This window comes from Arachis ipaensis, chromosome B1 (genome assembly GCF_059453495.1).
Source record: "Arachis ipaensis isolate K30076 ecotype BB chromosome B1, ASM5945349v1, whole genome shotgun sequence".
Classification (NCBI taxonomy): Eukaryota; Viridiplantae; Streptophyta; class Magnoliopsida; order Fabales; family Fabaceae; genus Arachis; species Arachis ipaensis.
This window is the reverse complement of record NC_142436.1, coordinates 135,980,245-135,992,713: the sequence shown is the minus strand read 5'-3', so window position 1 is coordinate 135,992,713 and position 12,469 is coordinate 135,980,245. Positions and strand designations below refer to the sequence as shown.

At 37.4% G+C, this 12,469-nt stretch overlaps 2 protein-coding genes across 3 annotated transcripts; one reads left to right on the top strand and one right to left on the bottom strand.

Moving 5' to 3' along the window:
* The first annotated feature begins 535 nt into the window (after window positions 1–535).
* Window positions 536–3,181, top strand: LOC107635285 (metacaspase-4). 2 transcript variants are annotated; one of them, XM_088501808.1, is made up of 3 exons: window positions 536–706; window positions 757–1,261; window positions 2,074–3,181. In XM_088501808.1, exons 2-3 carry the CDS (start codon window positions 916–918, stop codon window positions 2,991–2,993), a joined length of 1,266 nt encoding a protein of 421 aa, XP_088357934.1. In that variant the 5' UTR covers window positions 536–706; window positions 757–915; the 3' UTR covers window positions 2,994–3,181. The 2 variants fall into 2 exon arrangements, with proteins under 2 accessions (XP_088357934.1, XP_016194205.1); XM_016338719.3 differs by lacking the exon at window positions 536–706 and having other exon boundaries at window positions 719–1,261.
* A 55-nt stretch (window positions 3,182–3,236) lies between these two features.
* On the bottom strand, window positions 3,237–12,165 carry LOC107635290 (pleiotropic drug resistance protein 3). Its single transcript, XM_088501807.1, has 24 exons — window positions 11,315–12,165; window positions 10,665–10,788; window positions 10,418–10,503; window positions 10,115–10,199; window positions 9,700–9,859; window positions 9,539–9,615; window positions 9,405–9,458; window positions 9,227–9,317; window positions 8,793–9,094; window positions 8,380–8,661; window positions 7,970–8,283; window positions 7,681–7,841; window positions 7,502–7,602; window positions 7,248–7,401; window positions 7,037–7,177; window positions 6,858–6,931; window positions 6,432–6,764; window positions 6,053–6,343; window positions 5,824–5,907; window positions 5,346–5,479; window positions 4,950–5,177; window positions 4,679–4,850; window positions 4,333–4,587; window positions 3,237–3,779 (listed from the first exon to the last, which is right to left on the bottom strand). Exons 1-24 carry the CDS (start codon window positions 11,695–11,697, stop codon window positions 3,513–3,515), a joined length of 4,353 nt encoding a protein of 1,450 aa, XP_088357933.1. The 5' UTR covers window positions 11,698–12,165; the 3' UTR covers window positions 3,237–3,512.
* Between the last annotated feature and the right edge of the window lie 304 nt (window positions 12,166–12,469).

Here is a 12,469-nt window from a genome sequence, read left to right as displayed (position 1 = left end):
CTCCGCATCACCATAAAACAAAATACTCCCTTTTTGATATCACCACATCCATAGTGGACAAACCCACCGAACTCCAAATCACCGTACACGTGACAATATCCCCACCCGCTGTATATCGCAGATGAAGACGCTGGGACGGTAAAATTCGCCCGCTGCCAGGGGCTGCACAACCGCTGCATTAGTGGGCTACGCGACGAACGCAACATGCAAAGGGGTGTCTTCGTCGGACGTTCTCGGACAGCTGGGCGGCGTCGGGTTGCGTTCTGGGCGGCGGATGGTGGTGATTTTCGCAGCGTCAGAGAGAGTGGAAGAGACTACCGAAAAAATGGATCTTCTCAATTTTTTTAACAATTGAGGGAGTAAAGTGTGATCTTTTACCATTAATTTTATAAGTGAGACCAAAAATAAATACGAGAAAGAACAATAAAAGATTAGAGATAACACTTTATACCCTCTCAATTTTTTTTAACAATTGAAAAGATCCATTCCGATTGAAAAAAAAAACTGCCACATTCTTTACACGTGTAAAATTGAAAAATATGTAACTTCCATAACCAGATTTTTATTTTTTTTAAAGTAAAAATTAAAAATTATTAAAAATTAATTAAATTAACTATAACGAATTATAATTTCAATTTTATCTCTATAAACTCATTGTCTCCCTAGGCTTTAAATAACATTGATTATTTATGCACCGTTACCTACAGTTTTTTTTGGTGACTTTAAATTAATTTTAGAGTTCACCGTTACCTACAGTTGATAAAGGGGGAAGGTTACATTTTTAATAATTTTTATTAAAATATTAAAAATGATCGTGTTATGTTATCGTTGTTGATCGATCGAAAGTCTTATCAGAAAGACAGAAAGAACAATCATTGATAAAGAGAGAGAGAAAGAAAGAGTGAGTCAGATACAATGGCGAAAAAGGCGGTACTGATCGGATGCAACTATCCGGGAACCAAGGCTGAGCTCAAAGGATGCATCAACGACGTCTGGCGGATGCACAAATGCCTCGTCGACCGTTACGGTTTCTCGGAGGATGACATCACCGTCCTCATCGACACCGACGACTCCTACACTCAGCCAACCGGCAAGAACATACGCTCCGCCCTCTCCCGCCTCGTCCGATCTGCCCGTCCTGGCGACGTCTTGTTCGTCCACTACAGCGGCCACGGCACCCGCCTCCCCGCCGAGACCGGCGAGGACGATGACACTGGCTATGACGAGTGCATTGTTCCTTGCGATATGAACCTCATCACTGGTCAACTCTTAACCTTATCTCTTTACTCTCTTTTTTAGTTTTTTGACTCGTGTTTTTCTCATTTTCCACTCATCGCCGGTGGATGAAGTGTGATCCAACGGTTACGAGTATCTTAATGAGTAATTGAGTATACACTAACGAGTCATGGAAGCAATTCTCATTTTTCTTGATAGTTAAATCACCGGTCAACTTTATTTGATCGAATTATTCGTTCACGTAAAGTTGCTTTACTCTTTTTGCTGTTGATCGTTTAGAGATAACGAATAAATAGATCCGATCCGGATCGGGTAGCTTTAGAGGTTGAAGGTGTCTTTTTTATGATTTTCAGTATATGCTTGTTTTTATATTAAAGCTGAAGATACCTAAGAAAATTCGGATGCTTTAACTTTATAGTATAACTAGTGCAACATTTTTGCTCTTTTCGGAGTCTGATGTCAAATTTTGGTTGCCGTTAATGGTGATTTATACTTTATATTTTTTAAATGATTCTGATTCTATTGCTATTCCCAGCTGATAGTTATAGTATTTCATATGATTTATTTGATTTCCTTTTCCTTTTGCTTGTTCTATTTAAAAGCAGAAGTAGATGAGTTTGGATGAACTAAAGTGATGAAACTTTTAAAGCGATAGAGTGAAGAGAGTAATTAGTCTTGGATTATTTAATAAGATCTATGTACAATATAGGCTATTGATCTAATTATAATTACTCTCCAACTCTATTACTTTACAAGATTCCGGCCTTTAGCCAAACTAGATTGTGCTGCTGTGATTTCTGTGGAAAGTAATGAACTGCTTGGTTTTGTGTTTGCCAGATGATGATTTCAGGGAATTTGTAGACGGGATCCCAAGAGGTTGTAAGCTCACAATTATCTCAGATTCTTGTCACAGTGGTGGCCTAGTTGAAGAAGCTAAGGAGCAGATAGGGCATAGCACAAAGGAGGAAGATGCTGGCTCTGGCTCTGGCTCCGGCTCAGGGTTTGGATTATCAAGCTTCCTACACCGGAAGGTGGAAGATGCCATCGAGTCTCGTGGGATTCATATCCCCTCATCATTGAAGCATCATGGTAGACACAGGGATGACGATGAAGCTGAAGACAGGGATTTTGAACTTCCGCGTGGTGAATATGGCTATGTAAAGAACAGGTCTCTGCCACTTTCAACTCTCATTGATATACTCAAGCAAAAAACTGGTAAAGATGATATAGATGTTGGGAAGCTGAGACCTACACTCTTTGATGTTTTTGGGGAAGACTCTAGCCCTAAAGTAAAGAAGTTCATGAATGTTATCTTCAGCAAACTCCAACAAGGTGGTGGAGGTGGAGAACAGGGTGGATTCTTGGGGATGGTGGGTAGTCTTGCCCAAGAGTTTCTCAAGCAGAAGCTGGATGAGAATGATGAGGGATACGCAAAACCTGCCATGGAGACACCTGTTGGAAACAAGCATGAGGCATACGCCGGATCAACTAAGCGTGGCTTTCCTGATGGTGGGATCCTGATGAGCGGCTGTCAGACTGACCAGACTTCGGCCGATGCAAGTCCTGCTGGACATTCTGCCAGTGCTTATGGAGCTTTTAGCAATGCAGTACAGGCTATAATTGAGGAGACTGATGGTAGAGTTACAAACCATGAGCTTGTTCTGAAGGCTAGAGAGAAGCTCAAGCGAGAGGGATTCACTCAACAACCTGGACTCTATTGCAGCGACCACCATGTTGATGTTCCCTTTGTTTGTTGACCTGTTCCCATCTTATTCTGGCATGGAATAATGTTTGTGTGTTGTGTGCTTGGAATGCTTATGAATTACTTTCGTTGAACTATAGATGCTGTACAATATGAATATGTACTTCAACTATAATGTCAATTATCATTTTATATCCCAAATTTAGTAAAGAGAAAGAAAACATGTAACTTATTTTTAGCTTATGAGGAAGTCTATTGTCGGGAACTTTCCAATGAAATAAAAGCTTATAATATCATATGGACAAAAATCAGAGGTTTCATTTTCTTTGCAAATGCACCCTTTCTTAGGGAATAAGCCCTATTTTCAACTTGTACATCTTGGATCATCTTTATCACTATATATTTAACTATCTTATCCTTGTACAAAAAATTTGAAAGAACAAAATAAACAACATATATGAGAGGTATTGCCCATTGAGGTAATCATGCATTTCTATACTCCTATACAAGAAAATCTGTAGCCACACCATACTGCACAAGAAGCAAGCTCTGTGTGTTGTTATGTCATATGTGTCTATCTCTTTTGGAAATTCATTTTGCCTATGCAATAGGCAAAGAGAGAGGCATAAACAATTGGGAAAGCAATGAGCACTACTGCCGCAAGGCTTAATCTGTCATGCCTGAACCCATAGTAATCTTTTAGGAATGCACCAACTTGTTCTTTCTTCCCAAATATGGTTATCTCCTTGTCCATGTCCCCATATTGTGATGTTAGGAGTCCATTCAGGGACCATGCTGTTGGGCAAATCCAGTAGCACCAAACCCACCATTTAGGAATTTTCTGCATATCAAAGACAAATAGGAATTTACTAACTGTTATTGATTATGGTCAGTCATATATTCTCATCAAATACATAAGTTACTGATATTATTTGAGCTACAACTATCAATCCGTTAGAAGTTTAACAAGTGGTGATTCGTTAGGAAAATATTTGTTTTCAAGACTTAATTATGAAGAAAATTGTTTTATATTGAATCCTGATTTTGTTTTTCACTGTTATCCTTCAAGATCACGTATGCAATTATCCTGGATAAACATTTCTAAAGTAATAGCAATAACGTTATGGTCACTCAGAACAAAATCTTTTTCATCATGGACTGTGAAATTCCTGCATTTTGAAGTATTACTTTCTCCACAATGATGAATTTTGTGAGAAATAATTTCAGTGTAAAAAGTATGATAACATCAAAGTATTGGTCTATACAGCATTATTATTCTCCACATGTCAAATCTAGATCCAAATTTTATTGAGCAACCAAACTTCAGGCCCTTAAAATGATAGGAAAAAATTAGACTGTGATAAAGAAATTTTGAGAAATTAAAAATGACTTACAGGTCCTGGCATGAGGAATCCAGAGAAGAGATTGAATATGGTGTAGACTGCAGTTGACAATACAGAAGCTATATCCAGATTTGTGCTCAACGACATTATCAGCATTCCAAGATATACAAAGTACAAAAATGTGCAAAATGTGGTGTAGAAGTACCAAAAGACTTTTGCAACTGACCACTCAAAACCTATCATTGGATATGTGATTCCCACATATAAAATTGCTTGCACTAAGATATAAGGTATTTCAATGGCCACCTACAACAAAGAATATACAACTCAGTTCATAACATCACTGGTTTCCCTATTGAATAACTGCCACATAAATTTGATTGAGGTAACTGCAAACCTGTGCAAATGAATAAGCTATGGAAGAATACATTCCAGCAAATTTTTCTCGGTACAAGACTGAGCGCTCGGTTGCCACATATGGCAGAATTGTTGAACAGTAATTTACGCCCAAGAATATTACAGCAATATACATTGATCCAAATATATTGAACAAGTCTTGCTGATTGTTTCTGTAATCATAGAAGAAGCATATGTGAGTAGTTTCATCATTGGAACTCAATTTTAACAATATACTACTACTAGTTTCAAATATTGATAAACGAACTTACATTTCTTTCCCTTTCTGCCAAAATACTGCCCCAAATATTACTGCTGCAACAACCATGAAAATAAAACGTGTTAAGTTGTACTCAGGACTTCTCCAATATGACAAGTGTTGCTTCCAAAGGCATGCCATGAACTGCCCCAAGGTATTCTGTGGGAAAGGAGTTGAAAAGTGCAAGTCGCTTGAACCTGGCACTGGTTTACTTAACTCCTCCACCATTTGAATAGTTTCCCTAGTAAAAAAAAAAACAAATAGCAATTCAAAACACGGGATTAGTGTATGATCATAGCCATTACTCATTAGAACTGAAACTAGTAAGGTAAGGCCACACAGAACCTGAAAAGCAGAAGTTGATATGTTTCATTGAAACCAAACAACAATCAAATGGATCCTCACTCACCTGTAAAGGTGTGATTCTTTGTAGATTGTTGCAAAGTCAATTTTAAGTTCTTGTTCGATAGATGCAGAGGTAGCTTCCAACATCCAGGTTGCAGGATTATAGTTGTCTTTTATCTTTGGCACCCCAGGTATATTCTGTGGACAGTGAAAAGCAGTTTGAGACAAAGGTATACACTCCTTCAAGAGCAGTTTCAAATATTTGGATCATGACCAGTTTCATTCCTTCTTTTTTCATTCTCCGTTTTTCAGAAATGAAAAGATGTGTATGGTGTAATGCTAAATAGCACTTCAACTAAGTTCAAAAATAAAATCTATCAAACTTTATCGGCATATACAATCATCATCATTACCTTTTAATCATACTTATCATCATAATATATTACACTTCTTGAATGCCAATATAACCATTACTACATCTTTGTAAAAAATAAGAAAACTGAAAAAATATGCCAAGTACTTTGCTGATTGTTTTAGTGTACCTGAAAATATTCAATCAGTTTATTTGAATGATGGCCCAGCATTCCGCTATAAATAATCCGTCCTCCAGCTTTCATTAGAATCAACTGCATAAAGAAAAGGCTCATTTCAAGTCTCAAATATAATATTACATAGGAGTAGTAGTATTTTGTACATTAAGATGGTGACATTTTAGATATGTCAGTAGCTGTAAATGCTCAAATATTGACAACAGAAAGCACTTTTAAGTACCTCATCAAAAGTCTCAAATATGTCAATGCTTGGTTGGTGAATGGTGCAAACCGTTGTCCTGCCAGTGCCAACAACATTCTTCACTGCACGCATAACCACTGCGGCTGCTCGGGCATCCAAGCCTGAGGTTGGTTCATCCATAAAGATTATTGATGGATTGGAAACAAGCTCCACTGCAATGGTTAATCTTTTGCGTTGTTCAGTTGACAAGCCACTTTGGCCAGGAATGCCAACTAAACTGTCTTTTATGTCATCAAGTTCAATTGTTTCAAGCACTTCTTCAACAAATTTCTGCTCCATGGATACACACAGAAAAGTTAAAGAGTGTATATGTTAACCGAGAACTACAAACATGGTGCAAGTGATAAGGATGTGATACCCCTTTTGTTGCTGTATCAATCTCCATCGGCAACCGCAACCAAGCCGAGTATGTGACAGATTCTTCAACTGTTATATATGGAGAATGTATGTCATTCTGCTCACAATAACCTGAAACTCGCGCAAATGTCTTCTGCACTTTGGGGTATCCTCCAATTCTGATATCTCCTTCAATGATACCTCCAGTTTTCCTTCCTGAAAGGACATCCATGAGAGTTGTCTTCCCTGCTCCACTTACTCCCATTAGTGCAGTGAGAACTCCTGGCCTAAAGGCCCCGGTGATATCACAGAGCAATTGTAGTCTTTTCTCATTTGACCCATGCTTTTTCATCTCCTGCTCAGAAGGACAAACTTAACATTATTAATTTACAACCTTGTAAACAATGTACATAGTCATGACCATAACATAAATAGTCGTGCTAATTACCGGTGGGGTTTCAACAAAATACTGGACATCCTTAAATGCTATTGTCAGAGGCTGAAAGGGCAGGACCATTTTCCCTGTATGCATTGACCAACCATGCAAAAGGTTCCAAAATCACATGCTATTTGTTTGAATGTAAGAAATCATGTTGAGATCATTTATAATTTAGTAACTTTGTTCACCTGTGCTTTGAGTTTCATTTGATGTGCTGCCAATATCAACTGCAACTGATTTATTTTTGAGCTCCACGCTATTGCAATTTTCTTCTCCATTTAGTTGAGATACCTTCTTTTTTGAAACTAAGGCTCGAGATGCCTTAGGCTCTGAATACATTTCCATCAAATCAGTTAATTGAGAAAAATAAAATGATTGTTTGATTTTTATGTTACTTACGTTTTAAGTAAGTTAATGCTAGGATAAATCCAAAATCAAAAACTACTGCGAAACCAAGCAAGGCTCCAATTGATATCCAGTAGAAGTTGCTCTCAAAGTCTAAACCACGATCACTTAGAACCCTCCTTCCCACGGTGGTGTTTCCATCTTTGATCTGCCAATGAAAAATAGAAAATTAATAATTCATTTATATTTATATTCTTCATGACTAAGTGACCAATCATGAACACAATTATATTGATTATCTTAGTTACCTGCCAGCGAGGAGCGAGAAATTCATTTAGTGTTATTCCTATTTCCCCATATGTCATGGGAGAAAGCCAAAATCCCCATCTCAACCACCATGGTAATGATGCTGCAGTGAATGAATGAAAATTAAAAACTGTCTAATCAAAATAGTACGTCTTATAACTGAAACTATAGAATGGCTTACGTCGAGGAAGAATAAAGCCTCCAAACAAGAACATCAGTACTAAAACCAAGGAGCCAACAGTTGTGGCTGCAACATCAGTTTTGAAAACTCCAGCAAGGAAACGGCACATGGAGGTTGATGACATATGAAGAGCAACAAGCAAAATAAACTGGCGGAGAAACCTAAGAAGTTGACAAGAAATGAAAGGTCAGAAAAGCTTACAAAACAAACAGAAAATGAAAGTACTAAACTAAAAATAAGTAAACAGAAAAGCTGCCAATTTGAGCATGTGATTAACAAAATTGCTTACCTTGTTATTTCAGGGCTGTAGCCAATAACATAATATGTCACTGATGTCCAAACAATGGCATCAAGAAACGAAAATGGAATCTTTATAAGGGAAGCTGGAAGACAATAAGCCCATGCCGGATAAAGATAGAATGCTGTCTGCTTATAAACAACAGGAAGCCTAGTAATGGTCATGATCAGCTCAGCAACTCCATTAGTCATGAGGCGGACGAGTGTATAGTACAATGATCCCAATAAATAGTTTGAACTTATCAAGTCCACGCCATGTTGAGTCCGTAAGAACACCGTCATTGTGATGATTGCGGTGATTGTAAGCTGCAGAACAAAAAAGAGAAACAATAAGGCTAAATTAGTTAAGTGTTTCAAGTACCACTAAGATTAACAGAGTTGCACTAGATTCAGGGCAATGACCTGGGCAGTTTTGAATACATAGATAAATGAGTTCCGGTTCATGAGAAGAAGTTCTCTCCTCATACAAGCTTTAAAGATTTCCCACTTTCCCAAGGAGTACACGCTATGTGATAAAGAATTTTTATGAGATTGAGATTTATCAAATGGATGTGCAAGCTCATCACCTAGCATCCGTCCCCAGTAACTGCTTTTGAAGATTTCGGAGAACTGATCCACTGAGACATAACTGTAAGGAATATCCGTGCGGTACCAATATTGCCTTTGATCCTTCTTGGATATTACCTGTACAGAGTTCAACTAAGTGAGTTTTGAGAATAAGAAGCAGAATTAGACAAGCAAGAAAATTGCCTTGAGCTTGGGATCAATGCTACCAATGACTAAGACTAAAGGAAAGTTGGGATTTGTTATCTCACCTCTTGAAGAAAGTCTGCAACCCCTTTTCTTTCTGGGCACCAGAAACCACAATCCTTGAAAAACTGGAGTGCTTGACTGCGTGGGCCGTGGTATACTATCTTCCCCTCTGCCATCAATATGAGATCATCGAATAATTCAAAGGTTTCAGGTGCTGGTTGAAGGAGTGAAAGCACTGCAGTTGCATCAGTGAGGTGCACCAACTGCTGGAGACAAGTAACTATTTGGAAAGTTGTTGAGCTGTCCAAGCCAGTTGATATTTCATCCATGAAAAGAGTTTTGATTGGACCAACAATCATCTCTCCTGCCATATGATTTGGAATAGATCTTAACATGAATGCATTGAGGGGAAAAAAGAATGAATGAGGAGAACATTGAGTTCTTGATTTGTTGAATTCCATATATGAAAAGAAAAACACATTCTTTTTGTAGATACCTGTAGTTAGCCTTTTCTTCTGTCCACCTGAAATTCCTCTCTCTAATGCATCACCAACTAGTACGTCCGCACAGATATCCAGTCCCAGAATCTAGGAGGTCAAAAACAGAAGAAACATCTTAATCGAGCCATTCAATAACTGTGTAATCTAACTTAGCCCTGCTGGAAATGGATGTACCTTCAAAACATATTCTGTCTGAAGATTTTCACTTTGTCCTTCAACTGAAATTGCCTGCAAAAACGTTGTTATTTCCTTTATCAACTGATTGCTTCTTAATTATGACATATAGAAGTTTTTCTGACTACAATTACCTTCATATAGGTATCGATATCAGGATCAGGGATGATTCCTTCTTCCTTTTCCCTCCTGGTGATTTCAGCTACCATGTCTGCAATGCCAAGGACATACATGAATGCCTCTCGTATTGTATTAGTTACATTTCATGGATAATTGGTCTATTTAAGAACCTTACCAGCCCTGCTTCCAACTCCTTGACAGCGTGCTGAAAAGTCGATTGTTTCTCTCACTGTCATCTCAGGAATGTGCAGGTCATACTGGCTTATGTAAGCTGATGTTTTTCGAGGTACAAATTCATCTAGATTCTGACCATTGTAAGATATTTCTCCAGAAACCTGAATGTAAGTAAAAGCAGTAGGATGTGAATTGAGATTGCAGTTTAGTGCAACTCAATGCCTTAAGTTGGTTTCTAAAGGACTTTAAATAATAGTATCAATGATGAAGAAAAAGCATGGTTGTGCTTCTAGTCACATTCTTGGATATTTCAAATTCTGAAACATAATTTCTATAATAATGGAAACTCAGGCAAAAGGTTAGTTGAGTTCAATGACTTTAGCCCATAATTTCTCTACTGTCTTAAAAATACTGACCTTGAGAGATTGCTCTAGTTTCCCAGCCAGTGCCATTAACAAGGTCGTTTTCCCACACCCTGGTGGACCAAGAAGAAGAGTGAGCCTGCACATGAAACCATCTTTGTTATATCAGCCTTCGATCCCTTTTATTGTAAGTTGCACTTCAAATTGGTACTTCTTAGTTTTCATTTGTACCACCTATATAAGTTTAAAGAAGGGATTTTGATGTTCTGCATACATTCTTGTGCATATATCAGTACGTAGCTGAAAAGCTTCATCTTGAGCGTTAAAGTGAAGTACAAATACAGCATATTCACCTACCTTGATGGCTTTATGATGCCACTAACATCATTCAGAATGCTTATATTGGCTCCTTGAGTAGTGCATGATATAGTCTTCACAAAACCCTGTTCCAGAAATAATTTTAGCCCATTTTTGCATGAACAAATGTAAATATGTCTGTACAATTTTTGCTTCTTTTCAATCTGTATCTCATGAAATGCTTTGTACTACTCAGTTATGCATGATAGTAGCCTGTTTAGGTTTAAGCCAGAGAAAGCACACTTACTGAGAGTTGGCTAGACAAGGAGTTCCATAAAGTAGGGAGTGGCTTCCCTTGAACAACCTCACATTCTGCTTCAACACTTAGGTTCGTGTACTTAACCTCCACACTTGGTAACTTCACATTGACTCTGAAAAACAACCATTTGTCAATTCTTGAGATTCATATATACCGAGTTACCAACATTAGCTGGCACCCTTCTTGCCCAGTCCATTCTCTAACTGAGTGAAACAAATTTTCTACAAGTACAACTAGAACTATATTTGGTAAGTGTTTCAGAATAGAAATACAAAGACATTGAGACAAAAATAAGATAAAAAAGTTACGTCTCAATCCCTATCTCCGTTTTCCCGGAATAGATTTGTTTCTTTTGATATCTCTATATTTCTATGCTGAGACAACTACCAAATGGAGCCACATGTGTCTATAATCAAGTGAGAAATTCCCAGAATTGAAAGACAAAATTAAAAAGCCTTTCAAAATTACTAGAGAAAGCAAGGCTTAATCCATGGAACTGAAGAGAGAAGGAAGGGGGAGTCAAAGGCTAATACAAACTTAGAATTGGTTCAAAACAAGTTCAGTTGATCTAACACAAAGAATTTCTATTGGCAGCACGATGAAGTAGTGATCAAGGGTAGCTAGTAATTAACAAGTACCTTTCCATTCTTTCCCTAAGCTTCTGGAGCAATTGAAGGTTGTCATTCTCAATATGCTTGATGAGCCTGTCAATGAAAAGACGCTTTTCGACCGCTCCAAGCTTTGTAACATCTACTTCTCTTCTGCTGCTGCTTCTTGCTCCTAGAACCACACTCTCCTGACTAACATCAACAAAAGAAGTTTTAATCCTTTTGAAAGTTGGCAATTTCTCAATTGCAGCCCACTTTGACTGAAGCTCCTTATCTTCCTCCACAAATGAATCTGCATCTCTGTCATAGTTCAACACATGCCCTTGTGTTCTTCCCCTTGGTGTCAAATTCATTGGTGTTAAACTCCTTGGAGTCAAACTCATTGGAGTTAAACTCCTTGGAGTTAACTCCATTACTGGAAGAAGAAAAAAACTGATCGAAAACTCAGCTTGAAGCAGCTACTTGAAGCTGTCAAAACATCAAACACCTTACAGGTATGATGTCACAATTGGGACAATGATTGTGGCAAAAGAAGAAGTGGTGTTAAAGATCCTTTAAAACACAGGGAAAAGAACACATGAAGATCTTTTAGGATTTAGCAGCCACCTAAGGAGTGACCCCCTTTATTGGAAAACAAAGTAACAAACCAGTTTTTTGGTCTTATAATTGTCAAAGGTTCATTTCATTCAATGGAAAATGGAGAGAAATGTTTTGTTTTGAAACACAAAAGAAAACTAATAATAATAACAAGAGGGGGTTGTTGCTTAATATTTTAATTTGTGAATTTCTCTCTCTCTCTCTCTCTAAACAGTTACTTGTTGATGATCATTATTTCACTCCTTCCTTCATTGACCATAGCAGAGAGAAAGTCCCATGTGTACATTGTTTTATTCTACGTAAAAGCTTTGTTAATTCTTATTATAATGCCAGGTCATTATCCTTGACTTAAGGGTAATAATAGGAAACTAATATTTAGTTTTGAACTTTTGATAAATGATAAATGATTCGTTATAAAATAATTATTGTCTGGTACCTTTAATTGTGTACTACAAATATTTTCATAGTGAATTTTTGTTTGTAATTTGCATAAATTATTATTATTATAAATAAAATAAATGGATATAAATAGTTTTAGAAGAAAAAAAACAGACTTCTCTTTTCTACGTTTCTTTTCTTTTCCGTAAA

What these genes read in the sequence shown, in the direction of transcription:
- LOC107635285 (XM_088501808.1), top strand. Translation starts at nt 916, where the DNA reads ATGGCGAAAAAGGCGGTACTGATCGGATGCAACTATCCGGGAACCAAG. An exon ending in CGATATGAACCTCATCACTG is followed by an intron (nt 1,262 to 2,073) that starts GTCAACTCTTAA and finishes TGTGTTTGCCAG; the next exon opens with ATGATGATTTCAGGGAATTT.
- LOC107635290 (XM_088501807.1), bottom strand. Translation starts at nt 11,697, where the DNA reads ATGGAGTTAACTCCAAGGAGTTTAACTCCAATGAGTTTGACTCCAAGG. An exon ending in AACTAGAGCAATCTCTCAAG is followed by an intron (nt 9,860 to 10,114) that starts GTCAGTATTTTT and finishes ACTTACATTCAG; the next exon opens with GTTTCTGGAGAAATATCTTA. An exon ending in TACAGCCCTGAAATAACAAG is followed by an intron (nt 7,842 to 7,969) that starts GTAAGCAATTTT and finishes TCAACTTCTTAG; the next exon opens with GTTTCTCCGCCAGTTTATTT.